Below are 18,438 nucleotides of genomic sequence, written 5' to 3' on the forward strand. Positions count from 1 at the left end.
CTAAGGCTTTTAAAAGTGCTTTTAACGGATCGGTTCTCTTTTATAACAGATCGGAGAATAAAAATGTAATAAAGAGGAGAATTTTTTGTTTCCGCTCAGTGCTTTCAAAGTACTGCGCGTGCATTTTCTTTCGTGAGAAATTTGGCCCATTGATGGCATACACGCACAATTTGAAAAGGAAGTGCAAATTTACAATGATCTCGTCTTCTAATGAAAAATTTATCACTGCTTAAAATTAAAATTAAAGTAGTATTCCCAACCAATTAAGGAGTTAACAAAATAAGTCGACCTGACATTTCTCCATGGTCTACCCTTATAGACCAAATTAAAGCAATAACGCAGGCCTTTTCAAAACGCAAGTATGGAATTGCGCGCGTATATGACAGCGCGAAACTTAAAGCCGACGAGTTTATTGGAAATTTTTCTTCCAAGTTAACCAATTGGTATTCCACAAGTCACAACTCTCCCGATTCCGTTTATTGGATAATTCGTGACATTTTTTAGTATTCAAAAAGTTTTCTTGCGTCGCGTCAAACTGTTATTGTATTTTCATGGTCAATACTCTCATTGACGATAGCACTCGACCAATAAGCGCACGAGAGCTCTACCAGTTATTGCAAAAAAACAAACAAACAAAATATGGCTCTTAAGCAATATTTATTTTTATCTTTTAATATCGTTATTTGCAGGCTTAAAACGTAATATTTCACACTATCAGATATCTCCCATCGCTAATAACATATTTCGCTACGCTTTTGAAACTTAATTAACGGAATCCAATGGCGGTCCCCAGTGCATCTGTCCAGCGGTCACTGGAAGTGTAACAGCCGCATCCTCCCATATGAATTTCTGTCAGAAAGAAAAACTCATTTGGCATGGTGCGCCCTGAGGGTGGCAGTATAGCGGTGTTACGCCAGTTTACCGCCATTCCTTCTCGTTCGTAGATCAAGTTACCGGAGTGGGCGTCGCTTGGAGGCAGCTCGGAGTGATCGGGCAGAAAGGCAAACAGGTTGTGTCTGCTGCCACCACAGTTGGTGTAGCGAAGAGCTTTTCCATTGGACTGGAACCCCAGAACCTTTCTATCCACACCAGCAACATCAGGGGGGAGGATGCCTAGAGAAAAGCAAGAAAAATACCGTCAGATGTTACAGGGAGACTGGTAGTGAGCTAGGTCATTCATTCTGGGTTCACATCATTCTCGTCCCATAGCCCTTTCTTTTCACTTAGCCGGCGGGGCCTTGGCACGAGGAACGTAGGGCTCTGGGGACACAGAATTTCCAGTCCTGCTAGTTTCTAGGACTTCCGGTCTTCATGTATGCAGTCGTGATGTTTCAAAAGAATGTACGAGAAAGTCGTTGCGTTTCTGATTTTCGTTCAAGAATTCTTTGTTTGAAACAGCCAATCAAAAAAATTCGAATTTATTCAAACATCCTATGTCCCCAGAGCCCTTTCTTTCTCGTGTCAAGGCTTCGACGGTTAAGAGAAACAAAAAGAGCTATATGGGGACGAGGATGGGTTCACAGGTAACATGCACGAGTCCTGCATACTGCTACGATCAACAATGTGTAGAGAAAGAAAGATGGTACATTTTTAAGCTCGGGATCTTGTTCAGAAAAAAAAAATTCAAATGAGGTTATTCTTAAGATTGTTAATGTGGATAAGAAATTGGATTTGAGAATCTTTGTCACTTTGTCGAGCCTTGGCAAGTGGTTACTGTAAAAAGGTTATTCTCTTATTTTTAATTCTCTGTTTTACGTCATTTGATCAGTCGCACCAACGGCAACACCGAGAAACTGCCAAACAAGTACAAACACCTTGATGACATCAAGAAATACTGAAGACCCTTCGTTTCGCTGGTTGTTTTGCCCCGCCGAAAGCTACGGTCTGTGACGTCAAACCTTTTGTGATCTCAAAGACCGATTAAATGGCACGTTAGAACGAAAGACTGCGCGGGCACCGAACTGTTTGCGTCTGTTTGCGTAATATCCTACCACGCAAGAAAGTTCAAAAGAGTTAAAGGGCAATAGCAAAATAACGAAATGAATGCTGCAATGTGTAAGCTTATATGAACGAGTGACGTCATTATGTTTATAACCACAATGGAAAAGTTGTTACCTAGCAACAAGTAGTCTCCCAGATGACTGTTGACTGGTGACGTGTATCCGTCATAATTGTTGACACGAACCCCCAACAGATGCTGTTTATATTCCGGCAGTTGTTCTACAAGGGTGTAAGGCTGGGTGACATCTTTCTTCTGAATCCTCATCAGCACCTGAGTGCGGTCAGTAAACAGCTCGGAGATCAGTTGCTGGTTTTCAATAGCCCGGATGGCTGTTCTGGGAACAAAAGTAAAACCACCCCCGGCAATCGCCATTTCACAGTAAACAGTGATGACTTTGCCATCAGGAACAGGCTGAATGGTGTACAGACCACTCAGAGAATTGGGAATGTGTGTTCGTATTTCCTTGCACGATTTGTAGTATTCCTAAAAAGTGAAAAAAATTACTATGAGCATGTGCCAAGGATGTGAAAGGCGTGTTGGCCTAATGGTTAGCGTGCCGGACTCCGGATCGAGCGATCCGAGTTCGAGTCCGGACCCGGGGAACTGCGTTGTGTTCTTGGGCAAGACACTTAAACTCTCATTGTGCCTCTCTCCACCCAGGTGTATAAATGGGTACCGGAGATTTAATACAAAAAATGTGGTGGTAAACCAAATGGCGGACAAAGTTTTAATTAGTAATTAAACGGTTAATAATTATTATTCGGCAGCCAAAGCTTACATTTTCAGTTAATGCCTGGTTTTCCGCTAGCGACGCAAGCACAAGCACAAGGATAACGGCTCTTATTTCACCGTAAAAACGGCTTCGAATCAAGCAAAAGTACAACCGCATTGCAGTTTTATGTTTGTGCTTGTGCTTGCGGCAAGCACAAGTACGTATACAAGGATCACAATTTGTCCTTTTTGCGTGATTGCGCTTATGCTTGCGCTTGTGCTTGCGTCGCTAGTGAAAACCAGGCTCTAAGCTTAATTGAGCCCCGAGAGTAAAAATTTGACAAACTTGAAATATTTGACAATTTCGAAACCACGATCTTCGTTGCCTGCAATGCAGGCGTATTTTAGTGAGTGAGCGCATTTTGATCAGGCGAGTGCCATCCAGGATTCGAACTCGGAAGAGGCTTGGAGTAGACTGTCCACAGCCCTCTATTTTTTCGTGTTTTTCGATCGATGAGCGCGCGGTGCGAACGGCGAGAGAACTGGACGCCAGCGCAAAACGGAAGAAGCAAGTGCTTTTTTGCGTTGAAAAATCGAGAGACTGTGGACAGTCTAGCTTGGAGAGAGAAAGAGGAAAAGCGTGTGGAGTGACATAAGAGTGTGCCCGTGAGAGAACAGGGCAGAACCAGGTAACAAGTGATACAGCTCATATCACCGATTTCGCCCAAACTTAGCATAAATGTTGGGTATGATGAGCTATTTACTGTGGCAAAACATTAACTTAAAATATTTTATTCCCTTCAAGTTATGGCACCTTTTGAAAAAATGGCCATTTTTCACTAATTTATGCATATTTAATTAGCTGACTTTGATTGACCAGTTCCACAAGAAAAAAAAAAATTCTGAAAATAAAATTCACTGCGTTATATTCTGTGGTTATTAGGCTTTAAGTACAATAATTCACTTCAACCGTCCGATTTGATTTCTTCTCCTCAAACGGTCTTTTGGAAGGTACACATTTCGTACTGTTGGAAATAGCCTTTAACTAGTGCCCAATATCTCCCATGAGCAACAACTTATATACATTATTCTTACATGGGTAATGAAATCCATCATTAAACTTCACAAAAATGCCACAAAATGTCTGGGGACTTCAATATTTTATTAGTATTGAGGAACTAAACACACGTGACTTAACGATTTCTTGCTATTTCATCAAAATTCACCGAAACACAAAAGCCATTTATTTGCCTCAATTTGTCATAAAATCGGTACGAAATAGCTAATCAAGCATAAATCTATAGATAACAATCAAAATATTGGCGTAGAAAAGGCAGTTAGGACATTTTTCGGAGCGTTTTCAGAGCCATATAATTCGGCAATGTTGTGATAGCAAATGTAAAAATAGCAGCGAAAGATTTTCTTCAAAAGCTCGCTCAATTCAACATTTAGGCACATCAAAGTTAAGAAACAAGAAAGTAATACTACATACATGCCACTTATCGACACACAGATGCTTTTTTTTGAAGAATTTGTTCTTCCTCGCTGCACTTCTATTCTTCGATCGATCTCAATTGACATGTACTGTTGCTTTGAGGCGCGCTGAACTAAGTCAATCCATCGTGGTTCATCCTTCGTGAAAGGTGTAAACAGGTTGTCAATAAAGTCATTCAAAGAGCTGTTCAAAGTTCACGGAAGGACACTTGTCTCAGCCAGTTTGCATGAAATAAATTTAACTGGAAAATAAACAGCCGCCATGTTGAATTTCTACCTTTGAGCCTGCCGTTTCAGTCAGCGGTACGGCCGTTCACTGGGTATCACGCGTCCATCACGCGTGACCACACGCGCGATCATTTGCTTTTCATCCGCGAATGTTTGTTGGATGCGTTTGTGATGAAAATGAGAATATTTTCAAATTGTCGTAGGGAAAACAATTTCCTACGCTACAGCTCGAAGTGTTTACCGCAATGTGATGCTGAACGAACTCTAGGGTGCTTACCATTTGTTGGAGAGAACCGGTTGGAATGACCACTGAAAAATGGAAAGGCTTCTTTCCAAAATTAGCAAACTAACCGAAATAGATGTCGCTTACCATTTGTAGCTCAGTTTCCTGTTATTTCTTTCCGTTGGTGGGAGACTTGAAGGATGGGAGACTAGAACTGGGAAACCTTACAAATGGTAAGAAAATTTCTGACGTTCCGTCAATTTCCGAAGAGATTTTCCAGAAAAAACTGTTCCATTTCACTTTCACCGAAACAGAGTTCTTGATTTTTCTGTTCAACGGTCGGCATGCACGGCAATCAAATCAAAATAATTGTTTATGTTCCAAAATGACGCTAAATGGCGGTATAAAACTGCTCCGACGTCTCGGCAATACTGCCTTTTTTGGGGTGGCACCCTGAAGAAGGCAGTATTGCCGAAACGTCAGAGCAGTTTTATACCGCCATTTAGCATCATTTTGGAGCATAAACAATTATTTTTAGCATAAAAGACGCTACACAGTTAAACAAATCAAAATGTCAACGTCTCCCAGTTACTTTTCAGACATTTGTATTTTTTTTATAGCTTGTTCAAATTCCCCTCCCCTGGCGGAAATAGTGATTAATACCGCGCCTAACGATTACATTTTTTGACCAAATTCCCCTACCCCTGGGGCATAAATGGGGAAAAATGAATAACTCAGCAAAATTGGAGAATAACGTTTACCACGGGATAAATCACTATACGGTGGATAGCGAGGTAGGTTTTGTAATCGTTTCTTGCGCAAGTGCTTTAGTTGGGGGAGCGTCTGTGCTGAACTGAACAAAGTATTCACGTACGAAATGCCTTTAGCGACGCAGTCTATATGGCGCAGCAAATATATACATATATCTATAAAGGTGTGAATGTAGAGAGAGAAAACAACAAAGAATAAAACGGGTTTCCCTCGCGTTGACCTCGAAAAAGACAGAAGACTACCTGTGCTGGTTGAAACATTAGCTAATAAGTTTGGCCGTCTTGCGTAGTCCTAGTCTTGCAATAAATTTGTTTAGTTTTAATGCGGGGTTTAAGCACTCTACAAAAGTCTGCATTCGCGTCTTCGTAACTCACATAGCCACTTAAATTGAGTCGGTGATGAAGAAAATTATCATTTGAAGCCGCAATTCGTCACTTGCAATGTGGGCATTCAAGAGGAAAAATTTGTCCCCATAAAAGCCCTTTTCTAAAACAAAACTGCAGTAATGACGTTTATCGGTAAATGGACAGATGGAGAACTTTGTGGGATCCCGAAAAAGAGAGTGGATACAAATTCAGTTTCCTAGCTACCAAAGTGTAATATAATATAGACGATTTGAACAGAAGGAATAGATGTACACAGGCCAGGCTAACAACCTGACCGCCATTTCTTCGAATGTCCATATTCACCCCCTCCCCCACCTCCCAAAAAAGACAGAAACAACAAAAAAAACAATTAACATACTAGTTTTAATCTGATATAAGATGAAAAAACTTGCTCTGATTATTTAATGGTTTCCGACATTTCAGAGCTCAATTTCAGAGCATCAGAACCGATTGCATCGCATACATTACACTGCATCCAGTGTATTTCTCTTCAACTATTTATCAAAAAAATTCAATGGAGAAGTTGAAAAAAATTCTCACTTTTACAAGAAACGCACACTACTTATAAGGCTAAGATCAAGCCCCGGTTGTTCAGAGGGAAGATAACGCCATCCGCTACTTATTCCGACGAAAACAAACATTTGCGGAGGAAAAGCAAATGAACACGCGTGTGTATAGCTGTGTATAGCTGTGTTGGGCTATGTATAGGCGTGTATAGCTGTGTTGGCCTAGGCTATGTATCCCTTCTATGAAAATCCCTATATAGGATTTAGTCAAACAACTATATGATGACTACACTACGTACTTGCCCCAGTGAACGCCCGTACCGCTGACTGAAACGGCAGGCTCAAAGGTACAAATACAACATGGCGGCTGTTTATTTTCCAGTTAAATTTATTTCATGCAAACTGGCTGAGACAAGTGTCCTTCCGTGAACTTTGAACAGCTCTTTGAATGACTTTATTGACAACCTGTTTACACCTTTCACGAAGAATGAACCACGATGTATTGGCTAAGTTCATCGCGCCTCAAAGCAACAGTACATGTCAATTGAGATCGATCGAAGGATCGAAGTGCAGCGAGGAAGAACAAATTCTTCAAAAAAAAGCATCTGTGTGTCGATAAGTGGCATGTATGTAGTATTACTTTCTTGTTTCTTAACTTTGATGTGCCTAAATGTTGAATTGAGCGAGCTTTTGAAGAAAATCTTTCGCTGCTATTCTTACATTTACTATCACAACATTGCCGAATTATATGGCTCTGAAACGCTCCGAAAAATGTCCTAACTGCCAATCTTTGCCAATATTTTGATTGTTATCTATAGATTTATGCTTGATTAGCTATTTCGTACCGATTTTATGACAAATTGAGGCAAATAAATGGCTTTTGTGTTTCGGTGAATTTTGATGAAATAGCAAGAAATCGTTAAGTCACGTGTGTTTAGTTCCTCAATACTAATAGAATATTAAAGTCCCCAGACATTTTGTGGCATTTTTGTGAAGTTTAATGATGGATTTCATTACCCATGTAAGAATAATGTATATAAGTTGTTGCTCATGGGAGATATTGGGCACTAGTTAAAGGCTATTTCCAACAGTACGAAATGTGTACCTTCCAAAAGACCGTTTGAGGAGAAGAAATCAAATCAGACGGTTGAAGTAAATTATTGTACTTAAAGCCTAATAACCACAGAATATAACGCAGTGAATTTTATTTTCAGAAGTCTTTTTTTCTTGTGGAACTGGTCAATCAAAGTCAGCTAATTAAATATGCATAAATTAGTGAAAAATGGCCATTTTTTCAAAAGGTGCCATAACTTGAAGGGAATAAAATATTTTGAGTTGATGTTTTGCCACAGTAAATAGCTCACCATACCCAACATTTATGCTAAGTTTGGGCGAAATCGGTGATATGAGCTGTATCACATGTTGCCTGGTCCTCTTATGGACACACTCATAAAATACCTTGTGGGGTAAAACGTGCCTTTTCGATAATATATACCGTATCTACTCGAATAAGCGCCGGCCCCGAATAGGCGCCGCCCTCGGCGCCGCAAAAAGTTAATAAGCGCCGCGGTCCCAATGCGGCGCTTATTCAAAGAATTCCGGATAACTTTAAAAAAATCACTGTTACTCTAAAACAGCATTGGAAATTCCTTATTGTCAAAAGCGATGTTCTTCAGTTCAAAGTAATTATATCTCACCGCTCGTCCATTAAGTTCTCTATCCAAAATTCTTTCAAAACGTAGTTCTGTTGTGAATGCCGTGAACTCAGGCCGCACAACAAGCCCAACTTCTCTCTTCCGTTTTCCAGTTACCGTTAAATCAAACAAAAAGTTTCTTTGTCGCGTCCAATTTTTAAATAAGCGCCGCCCTCAAATAAGTGCTGCCCTCGAATAAGCGCCGCATTTGAGGCGCGAAAAATTTAGTAAGTGCCGCGGCGTTTATTTGAATAAATACAGTACGAGCAATCTCCTGTGCCACAAAGTGGCCATAGCGCGCGCTAATGGAATGTACATCGGGACTGAATTGCCAACACCTCCCTTCTTAATGCAACCATTTCAATTTCTTTTGTAAAACAGTTAAACAATTTGCTTAAGGAAAAGCCAGGAGTTGTTTAACACAAAGACTTACATTTTGAGCAGAGCTTGTGCATGCAGCGGAGCCATAGCACACGCTAGCCAGAAGGCAAAATGTCAAAATCATCGGGTAAAACATCCTTCCAAATGTTTTCCCTTTTCGGCCTAGTGATGTCGAGTAAAAGAATCTGTTGAAATAAAGCATAGAGCTAAAATACTCATGTTGACAAGGTCCCTGAAAATGTAATCTCCTCCGCAACCGTTTTTGGGATGACACACAACGCTTTTGGAGGGGGAGGGGGGCTGCGTAACATCCTTTTAAACGGCTGCAATGGAGACTACTGAAAATGAGGAGCAGATGAACTTCGCTCAGGGCATTAATGGCCGGCCGAGGAAGCCCAAAACTGTAAGAGAGAACGAAATGTGCCGAGCCTGAAATTTTGGGTTACACTAAAAATATTATTTTGTTTGTTGTGGATTAAAACCAAAAAAGTATCATTTAAAGAGGTTAATGTTACAATTTGAAAATGAAGAGGATCACACGACCTGACACGACGCTTTGATAAATGTCGTGGTAACTTTCTTTTCGGATCTCCTGAAGGGATGCGCGTACTAGACGTTACTCAAAGTGTAGAACAAATTACTTACATTGCAAGGCAAGTACGACGGAAATGAAGATATATAGGTAAGGTTTTAATAGCCAATATTTCGACTAGCAGAACAGGGCCAGAGTAGGCGTAATAATAGTACAACGGCTCTTAAATTTTGAATACACCATCAAAATCAAATTAGTAGTAGAGGGTACCAAAGGGGGGTTCGTGATCCCGTTTCACGCACAAGTTTTAACCAAATTCACGTGTCACGTATACTTGAAACAGCAAAATTCACGGATCACGTTTCTTTTCTAACTATTTTTCACGCGTCCCGGTCTAATTCTTGCCCTATTTTCACGCGTCACGGACTAATTTTTGCCCTTTTCACGTGTCACGCATAAACCCTTTGCCCCTCTCGTAGTATTGCAGGTGATACAAATACACTTGAACTTAATTCCTTAAAACCCCTAGCCTGGCAGATTCTATATTCTCTCCAAGATACATAAACAAGGAAACCCAAGTAGACCGATTGTATTAGCTAACGGGCACCCGACAGAAAATATATCTCAATTCGTCAGCTACGTACCATAAGCATCTTAATCCTCTTGTGCAAACGCTTCCGTCTTACATGCAGAACACTACACACCTTCTGAATAAACTAAAGAAATCGACGTTCTCCCTCCTTACGCCATCCTTATCACCGTAGATGTGTTCTCGTTATATACGAACATACCAACTCAAGACATCAACGCATCAGGGGCACCCATCGAGAATATAGTTCAAAACCACTTAAAGATAGTACCGTTGAACGTATTTTAGTATTTAAACGGTAGTTATAGGCATATTTTTATCTCCTAAAAATTTTTTATCTGTTCGGATTTCCTAGCTGAAAGTCTAGTGATCCGAAAGTTATAGGGATCAAAACTTACCTTTTCGAAAACATTCCAGCCAGAGAAGGGCTCCCGAAAATTCTAGGTGACCTTTTTAGAGTAAAAATCCGTTAAAAATGAACAATTATACCATTTTTTAGATATTCTTAAATCCTAGGAAAGGTAGGCAAGCAAAAAAATTTACAATGAATGTTCCGAAAATTCTAGATCTCAAATCGTCTTCCGAACAGATATTTTAACGAAATATTCCGTTGGGTGCCCCTGAATCCTCTTGTGCAAACGCTTCCGTCTTACATGCAGAACACTACACACCTTCTGAATAAACTAAAGAAATCGACGTTCTCCCTCCTTACGCCATCCTTATCACCGTAGATGTGTTCTCGTTATATACGAACATACCAACTCAAGACATCAACGCATGTAGACTAGTGACTGGAAACAAGACAGACCAAACCTATTCGTACAGAAAGCGACCTTAAACGTATAATTCTCAACATGAACAAGTTCATCTTCAGTGAAGCGGAGCACTTCATACAAAAACATGGTAGAGCTATGGGTACAAAAATGGCCCAGCTTTCCCTAACCTCTTCATTGCCGGCAGGTTTTGAAAGAAAAGCATTAGAAGGTTTCCCACACAACCCATACATCTGGCGAAGATACACAGACGATATTTTCATAATTTGGACCTTGGGCGAACAAAAACTTGACGAGTTCCTACTCTACTTCAACAACATACATCCTAGCATTAAATTCACTAGCGAGCGCTCGATCTCCTCCATTCCTTTCCATGATGTCAGGATTCAACTTAATATTAAATGAAGTAATAGAAAACGATCTCTACTGTCAACCCACAGACAAACATCAGGTCAGATAAATCGTGCTAGACAGATCTCGAAAGAAGTAGCTTTAGAAGAACATCTACAGGAACAACACGAAACAGACAGTGTACCTTTGGTAATCACTTCAATCCAGCACTAGAAAACAATACAGAAACTCCTTCACAAACCTCTTCTCCACTCCTCGAAAAACTGTACAGAAATTTTTCAAGAAAACCTGAATTGTATCATATAGACGTCCCCCTAACCTACGTGACCTTAACCTAAGTTAAAAATCCTTCCACGTCATCTCTAGTCCCGGGGGGGTATTCCCTATAATGGCCTATACGGGGGGGCTCCGCCCGAAAGGGGTACCTTTTTCAGGCTCCAGGTATATGAAAGGGTAGGGATTTCACGAATTTAGGTATATGAAAGGGTAGGGAAATCTGCCATGATGATATTTTAAAAGGCCTTTACAATAAATATTTCGAGCAGACGCAACTTTTGGCTGTATCGTCTTAATTTATTAAACGCTACATAAAAATGACAAGAAACTTCCCGTTTTAGGTAAATGTGATGTCGTGTAGGTATATGAAAGGGGTGCCTTTTTTCAATAAAAGGTATACAAAAGGGATACCTTTTCTATCAAAATGGTATATAAAAGGGTAAGGGGTTGGATCTCCGGGCGGAGCCTCCCTGTACAACACTTTTTCGAGTACCCCCCCGGGTCTCTAGTCTCTTCTGGCACCTTCCGCTGCGCATCAAAACACGGCTGTTTTACCTGTCAACACATCAACAATGGCGAAACATCATACAAATTGTGAAACAATGTAGCTCAAACACCATTTCACCCGTAAATCTACTAATTTGATTTATATGATTGAATGAATGAAATGTAAGAAACAGTTTATTGGAGAAACTGTAAACGCACACTTCGCGAACGCTTCACTGAACATCGACAAGCTGCTAATAATGATAATCCGAATCATACCAATTCGTCTGCTCCAGTCCCCTCCCACTTGCCCTACCAGGTCACCCGGACATGAAACTCATACCTTTATAATTACTACCTACCAGAAATAACACACAAAGACAACACTTTTTCACCTTTTGGCTTCAATAGACGTGATGAATAATATACTATATTAGGCATATTGTACGCTTTTCAATATCACCAATGATTTATCTATACGTGTATTCAAATTTTAGGAGCCGTTGTATTATTATTACTCCTATTCTGGCCCTGTAGAAGGTTTGTTCTGCTAGTCGAAATATTGGCCATTATAAAGCTTGCCTTGGTCTATGTTCATTTCCGTCTTACTAGCCTTGTAATTTAGGTTTGTTTTTTCTACTATTAAAGAGGGTGTTAATGTAAAAAAAATAGGCCCTATGTTTTTTTTAGTAGTAGTTGTAAAATTCATTAATTATTCATGAGGGTGCAAACCAATCCCAGCACAGTATTCAGATCACATGTACACAACTGTAAACCCCAATACAAATCAAACGATAGAATTAACTTTTGATATAAACTCCTGCTCAGCTAACTTTTGATACAGATCTCTACTGATTCGTATAACAATACTTTGCATTCAATTTATTTTTTTCATTTCACAAGTAGAATAAAACATTCGCGTCCGATCTGTTTGGGCGTTTACAATGGTTCGCCTATCGGCTCGCCATTGTAACCGCCCATCATGATTAACTGCAGTAGGTTAAATAAATTAGACCGTAGATTTGGTCTCTAAATTGTATTAAATCATAATCATACTATTAAACGAATACAACGATAAATAGAATAAAATCAATTCAGATACTGTGCTGTCCTTATGTCGTAGGTTCGTTAGAATGTGTTTTTATCGTTTTCAATCAGTAAGAGGCTGATGGTTGTGAAAAAGAAAATTGATTGAGTAAACGTGCGGCTTGTGCTATTAGAGATACTTTTTTCCACATAAAATTAAAACAATATCAAGTGTGATTAAAGTAATGGTATGTTTTGTTGGATACTGAACTGTTTGAAAAATAAGTAAAGATTCTGTCATAACAAGTGCAGCGCATTGCACTTGTTTTACGGTGTAAAAATAATTTGCGAGCAAATCAGATTCGTTAGTATACCTTGATCTTTCTGCAGCTGTCGTTGTATGGCTGAAATCTTTGAGTGCGTCCGTTTGGAAGCTACATGTAGCCTACCGGTTTATCGATCGATATGTTGCATTAAATCGGCGATAGAAAAGAGCGTTTACTTAGCTGGCTGAATGATTCTTTATCTAGCTGCGAATGTAGCACACACGAAGTTTAAGATTATTTGTAGAATATGACTTGAATTAAATCTGAGGCAAGCCGGTTCGACGCTAACAAGGCGCTATTTCCTGCCGTTTCGGCGGTTTTAGACTCTCGTTGTAGGCCTTTCGGTCGTCAAGGCAAGAAATGTGGGCTCAGGGGCGGATCTAGGGGAAGGGTGCAAGGGTGCGCAGCCCCCCCCCCCCACCTTAGATGATCTGCGGCTTTTCTTAATACAACTGGTATTGTGCAAAAAAAGAAATATGTGGTTTATGCACCCCCTCCATAGAAAAATCCTGAATCCGCCCTTGCTCCTCACAAAACTGCTGAAAATTGAGCATAGTTTTACGGCGGTAAATCAAGGTACACATCTTAACAATTTTAAAATATATATTCAATAACACAACCAATTTTTTTTCAGTGACCACAGTACACAACTGTGACATCTGCGCTATATTCACAGAAAAACTTTTTTTAGTGAAATCTATCCTCGACATCCTCCCGATATCTCGAATCAAAAGTCATTTCCCTTGAATTTGCTTCCCACAGTCCAACACTGGAATTTTTTGCCCCGAGTTCTTCCTTTGGAGGATTGAGAAATCTCGATTGCACTTCTATGATCATGGTTTTACGTGTTAACTGTTCAAATGCTAACAGTATTAATTAGTTTTGTATCGCTGTCAAACGTGTCCTGGACATGTCGGCTGGAAGAACTCAAGAAATTTAATTAAGCTCAATAAACAGTTTTTGCAAATATTTGACGATGTTCAAAGTCACACAAAGCACCGCTGAATTTTTCTTGACTTACAATGCAGTCAACAAAACAAAAACAGAACTAATGCACAAATCTTAGTCTCCAACATTCTCGTCCCCATAGCCCTTTCGTTTCTCTTAGCCGGCTGGGCCTTGGCACGAGAAAACGAAGGGCTCTGGAGACACAGGATTTCCAGTCCTAGATTCTAGGACTTCCGGTCTTCATGTATGCAGACATGAAGTTTCAAAAGAATGTATGAGAGAGTGGTTACGTTTTTTACTTCCGTTTAGGAATTCTTTGTTCCAAACAGGCGAAAATATTTTAAGAGATTTGAAGCTTGACGCAGTTTTTGTTCAGTAAATTTAATTTACTGAAAATAACAGCCAAGCTTTATGCTTGAGATAAAAGCAACTTGTGTTTGGCATTTGTGGACTTTCTGCCATTTATCGACAAATTAATGATATATCTTTTCTGTCACATTGTGTCAAGCAAATCCTTGCTAATTCATTTTTATTTGATCGCGAAACTTTCTTAAAGGAAACTCGCCGTCTTGCGATAGATTTTGGCGCTGTAACAGGAACCACCAGATAACCAACAGAAAACGACAACAACAACATCCTCTTTATTTCCTTATCAATAAATTAAATTACAGAATTGTTATAAAAATAAATTACTAAAGATAAGGAGTTCTGGCAACCCGAAATAACCACTAGGTTAAAAATGCCGGGTTGCCTAATTTTTAAAACAAATATTAATAGCTAAAATTATGACAAAGGATGGCAAGAACTAAGGGAACCAAATAATGTCGCAGCCATTACATTCCAGCATCGAGAACAGTGAATTGTCCACGAAAGAACAAAATGAAATAAAAAATCTGTCCAGATAGATCCCTGAAAGTAAAAATTGCAGAGTGTGCTGGAGAAATTATACAGGCGTTTCACCTTGCTTTAATGTCCCTTTTTTCATTAAGTCTCCAGTATCAGTTTAGAATTAATGTCCACAGAAAAGCAAAATTATTAGCGAAGAAAACAAGGCTAGGACGGTGGTTTTTGTACCAAAGTTTCCCCTAACTATCTCATTCCCTGCTAGTAGTACAGGGAAAAGACGTAAAATATCAAAAGGTGAAACAGGATTTTTTTCGTCATTACCAAATGTGATAAAAGCTTTTCAAACCAGAACAGCTATTTAATTAAAATGCTGTTCAAGCCATCCTTCAGACAACTAGCGATAGTTACCCGCATTTTAAAGAAAAATCACAACCTTTTGTATTTCCTGTAGGACACTAAATAAGTGAATGAAATTTCTTTAAAACAGATTTTTCCTTTCTTTTTTGAAATTTCATTACTCAAGATTACTAGATGTGTCAAACCCTTTTAATTTAGGACGATTAACTTAAAAACAATATATCTACAACGTTTCTTAATGAGAACCTTATTTTGTCTCATCTAATTTAAGTATATTTTAATGCTTCAAATATTTTTAGGGTGGATTTTACTAGCCTGATAGTTTCTCTTTACGCCAAATGACGAAACACAAAAATGGCAAAAACTAATTTAGTCAAATATTTAGTCACAGTCATTACATTTCAGCGACGAGAAATAAAGTTCAAAAAGTTGCTGTGGAAAAGATGTTTGATGAACAGTGAATTGTCAACAAAAGAACAGCGAAACGAAAAAAAAATTACATTATCTTTCCAGATAGATCCCTGATAGAAGAGAGTGTTTTGTGAAGAAAACACAACTACACTTCTTTTATTCAAATCTCCAGCATGTGTGAAACCCAGGGGGGGAAAGAAACGAGGTCTGGGACCGAGTAGCGATGCTCTCACAACTTGCAAAGCGATCAATTCACGATGTAGTCAGCGGTTTTTGGACGATGATGCAACAGGCAATCTTTTCCCGCGAAATGGAAGCTGCTATGTCGTGGAATCACTTATTATAAAGGGGTTTAATTCTCTTAACTAAAAATCTAAAAGCAGCGTGTTTAAATCCGAAAATTTCGTCATCGTCGTGTAGTTTTAAGAACGCAGAATTTTGTGATGCCGTGCTACTTTTCAGTGCTGAGTTCACAAAGAAAGGAGCTGCTCATGCCCCTTAGAGACATCCGCTGACTACCGCCCCGATGATTGCTTTGCAAGTTGTGAGAGCATCGCTCAGATTTCATATAAGAGAATGTATGGGAAGTTGCTCCCCCCCCCCCCCCCCCCTGGTGAAACCTTTAAGAGTAAAGTACTAAACATCAAAGAGGCAAACTCAGTAGCAAATAAAGAAACATGCCTAACATGCAGTTCAGGCCAACTGGCTTTTGTACATACATTCAACTTACTATCGCTTCTCCCGCTGGATGCAAAACACAAAACCTTAGGAGGTGAAATGAGCTTTTTCATTTCTAAATGTGATAAAAGCATTTTAAACATTGCAATCTTTTTTTAATTAAAATTCTTTCATTTTAAAGACGCCCTTTTAGGCAATTAGTGATATTAAAAACATTTCATAGAAAAAAATTTACAATCTTTTGTATTTCGTACAGGTAACTAAAACAGCAGCCTCACTGGGATTTGGTCAATTACTGCCGTACGACGATAAACAGATACCTTATTGTAACTTATTTTCACGGGAACTTAATTTCGCGAAAATGGAACGGGCATATTTCGAGAGATATATTTTTCGCGATTTGGCCAAAAAATAATACGTTAAAAACATAAAATATACAATTAAAAACGTTGAAAATCAGTTTTTGCAGGTCTCAAAATTCGCAATTTTTTGTTAAGTCCCGCGAAAATAAGCAACAATTGCATATATTAAATTTCTGAATATTACAAAATGCAATAAAATTGAAATTGTTTAAGCGAGGACCGATGGGTTTTCTCATATAACATAACTAGATCTTTTATCTCAAGAACAATTATTTTGGGTAGTCTTTTAGTATCTTTTCATGCTACTCGCACGTTAGACTGTTAGTGGCTCTTTGCGCCAGGTGCTTGTGTTTGTAGGAAAGTTGCTATAGTAAGGAAGCAGCAAAAAAGTTAGCAAATGTACAATACTTCTCAGTCAAATCTTCGCTACAGGCTGGAGCGGCGAGGTCAAATTAGAATGAGCTCAAACGCCAAGTGCTTATGCTTGTAGGAAAGTTGCTATAATAAGGAAGCAGCAAAATGTTAGCAAATGTACAATACTTCTCAGTCAAATCTTCGCTACAGACTGGAGCGGCGAGGTCAAATTAGAATGAGCTCAAACGCATGTCAAATTCTTTTATTGCAACATTTGTTGTCCTCACGGCACAAGAATTAACTGCTTTGCCGTTTTCAAAACGTTTCAAGTAGCAAGCTCCTTGATATTACGAGCTGTTCATCATACAACATAAAGAAAGTATTATGCGGTCATGACATCGTTCCAATGCATTTTTATCGGATAAACCCAATAATCGGACAACTGTAATTTCAATTATTATTGGCCTCTTGGGTCATTCTCGCGTTATAGTTTTACGAAGTACTTCTGCTCAAGCTTTCTCCCGTCACTTTCTGTAAGTTTTTTTTTAATAAGTTTTTGCACGTTCTATGTACGACCCGCTTTACACTGACAAGCGTTCGCAACCTTTCAGCGTTGGCGATACGCATGTACAACATTGAAATAACCGACAAACACAGAGGCTTTTCAGACCGCGCTTCGTTTGACCGCTTTCGTCCTCTTCTGGTCCCATTTGGACAATATTTCTTTTCTTTGACGGTGAAACAGATTATGACACATTGCTAAGCCCAACCAAAACACAAAGCCAGCGTTAAATCCACTTTGAAGAGCGTTTTCGAGAAGTTCCGTTTTGGTGTACAATTTATCTCGATAAGTGTGAAAGGTAGGCCAAACTGGAGAAAAAAAAAGTGTTTTTATTTTTTTTTTTCGGATTATTTCGATGTGGACGGCGACTGAGATTTTGGGTTATTACCGAAGACGACATTAATCAAATTATTCCTTAGTATTTATTTAAGATTACCAAATGTGATAAAAACCGCCATTTTTGAGCAAGGACAAAGCCAGTTCATTAAATGCCTTTCAATCCATTCATCAATGCAATTAACAACATTCACTACATTTGAAAGGAAAATCGCAAACTTTTGTATTTTAATCAGTAAATGTTTGTCGATAGACCACAGAGTAGCTAAGCAACCAACACTACGTATGATCAACGCCTCTGTTTCGGTCCATAAATCGGTTCGTTTTACAAGGTAGAACAGTATATGTGTACTCGCCGGAGATTCAGCTTCGACGTTCACAAAATTTAAGGTGAGGGATACATTATATAAAATTTTGCCGCTTTTCCGGCCAGTTTGTCAAGAGCCTAGTGGCTAACAGATATTGAAAGGCCAAAGGATCTTTACAGCCGAAACTCGTATAAAAGGGGATTGGCATTTTAAAACACACACTTTATGTCAATGAAAGGTTCAAAACTTAGAAAACATTCGCTTGGCCACACCGAGCTAAGGGTTTGTGAGTACGAATGTCACTTGCAAGAACTAAAAGTCAATGGGCATTAGTAGAAATGGATGTTTCCATCCCGTGTTTACGGCACTTATGAAAAATGTCGAAAAAGCCTTGAGATCTAGGATATGACTATCTTCTCGAACACTACTTCTCAATGTCACAATGAGAGAGGTCCAGAATTTGATTCAAAGTCCATGCCCATGGCTAAGGCCAAGTACGAAATAGCCATATTTCTGCCATG

The 18,438-nt window shown here is 39.2% G+C and overlaps 1 protein-coding gene across 1 annotated transcript; it reads right to left on the reverse strand.

Moving 5' to 3' along the window:
• Positions 1-652: 652 nt before the first annotated feature.
• LOC144652615 (uncharacterized) lies at positions 653-12,856 on the reverse strand. Its single transcript, XM_078512691.1, has 5 exons — positions 12,804-12,856; positions 9,916-9,966; positions 8,449-8,581; positions 2,116-2,485; positions 653-1,113 (listed from the first exon to the last, which is right to left on the reverse strand). The coding sequence occupies exons 2-5, from the start codon at positions 9,927-9,929 to the stop codon at positions 767-769; spliced, it is 864 nt and encodes a 287-aa protein (XP_078368817.1). The 5' UTR covers positions 9,930-9,966; positions 12,804-12,856; the 3' UTR covers positions 653-766.
• Positions 12,857-18,438: the final 5,582 nt, after the last annotated feature.

Source organism: Oculina patagonica, chromosome 4 (assembly GCF_052425735.1).
Source record: "Oculina patagonica isolate OP01 chromosome 4, crgOcupat, whole genome shotgun sequence".
Lineage (NCBI taxonomy): Eukaryota > Metazoa > Cnidaria > Anthozoa > Scleractinia > Oculinidae > Oculina > Oculina patagonica.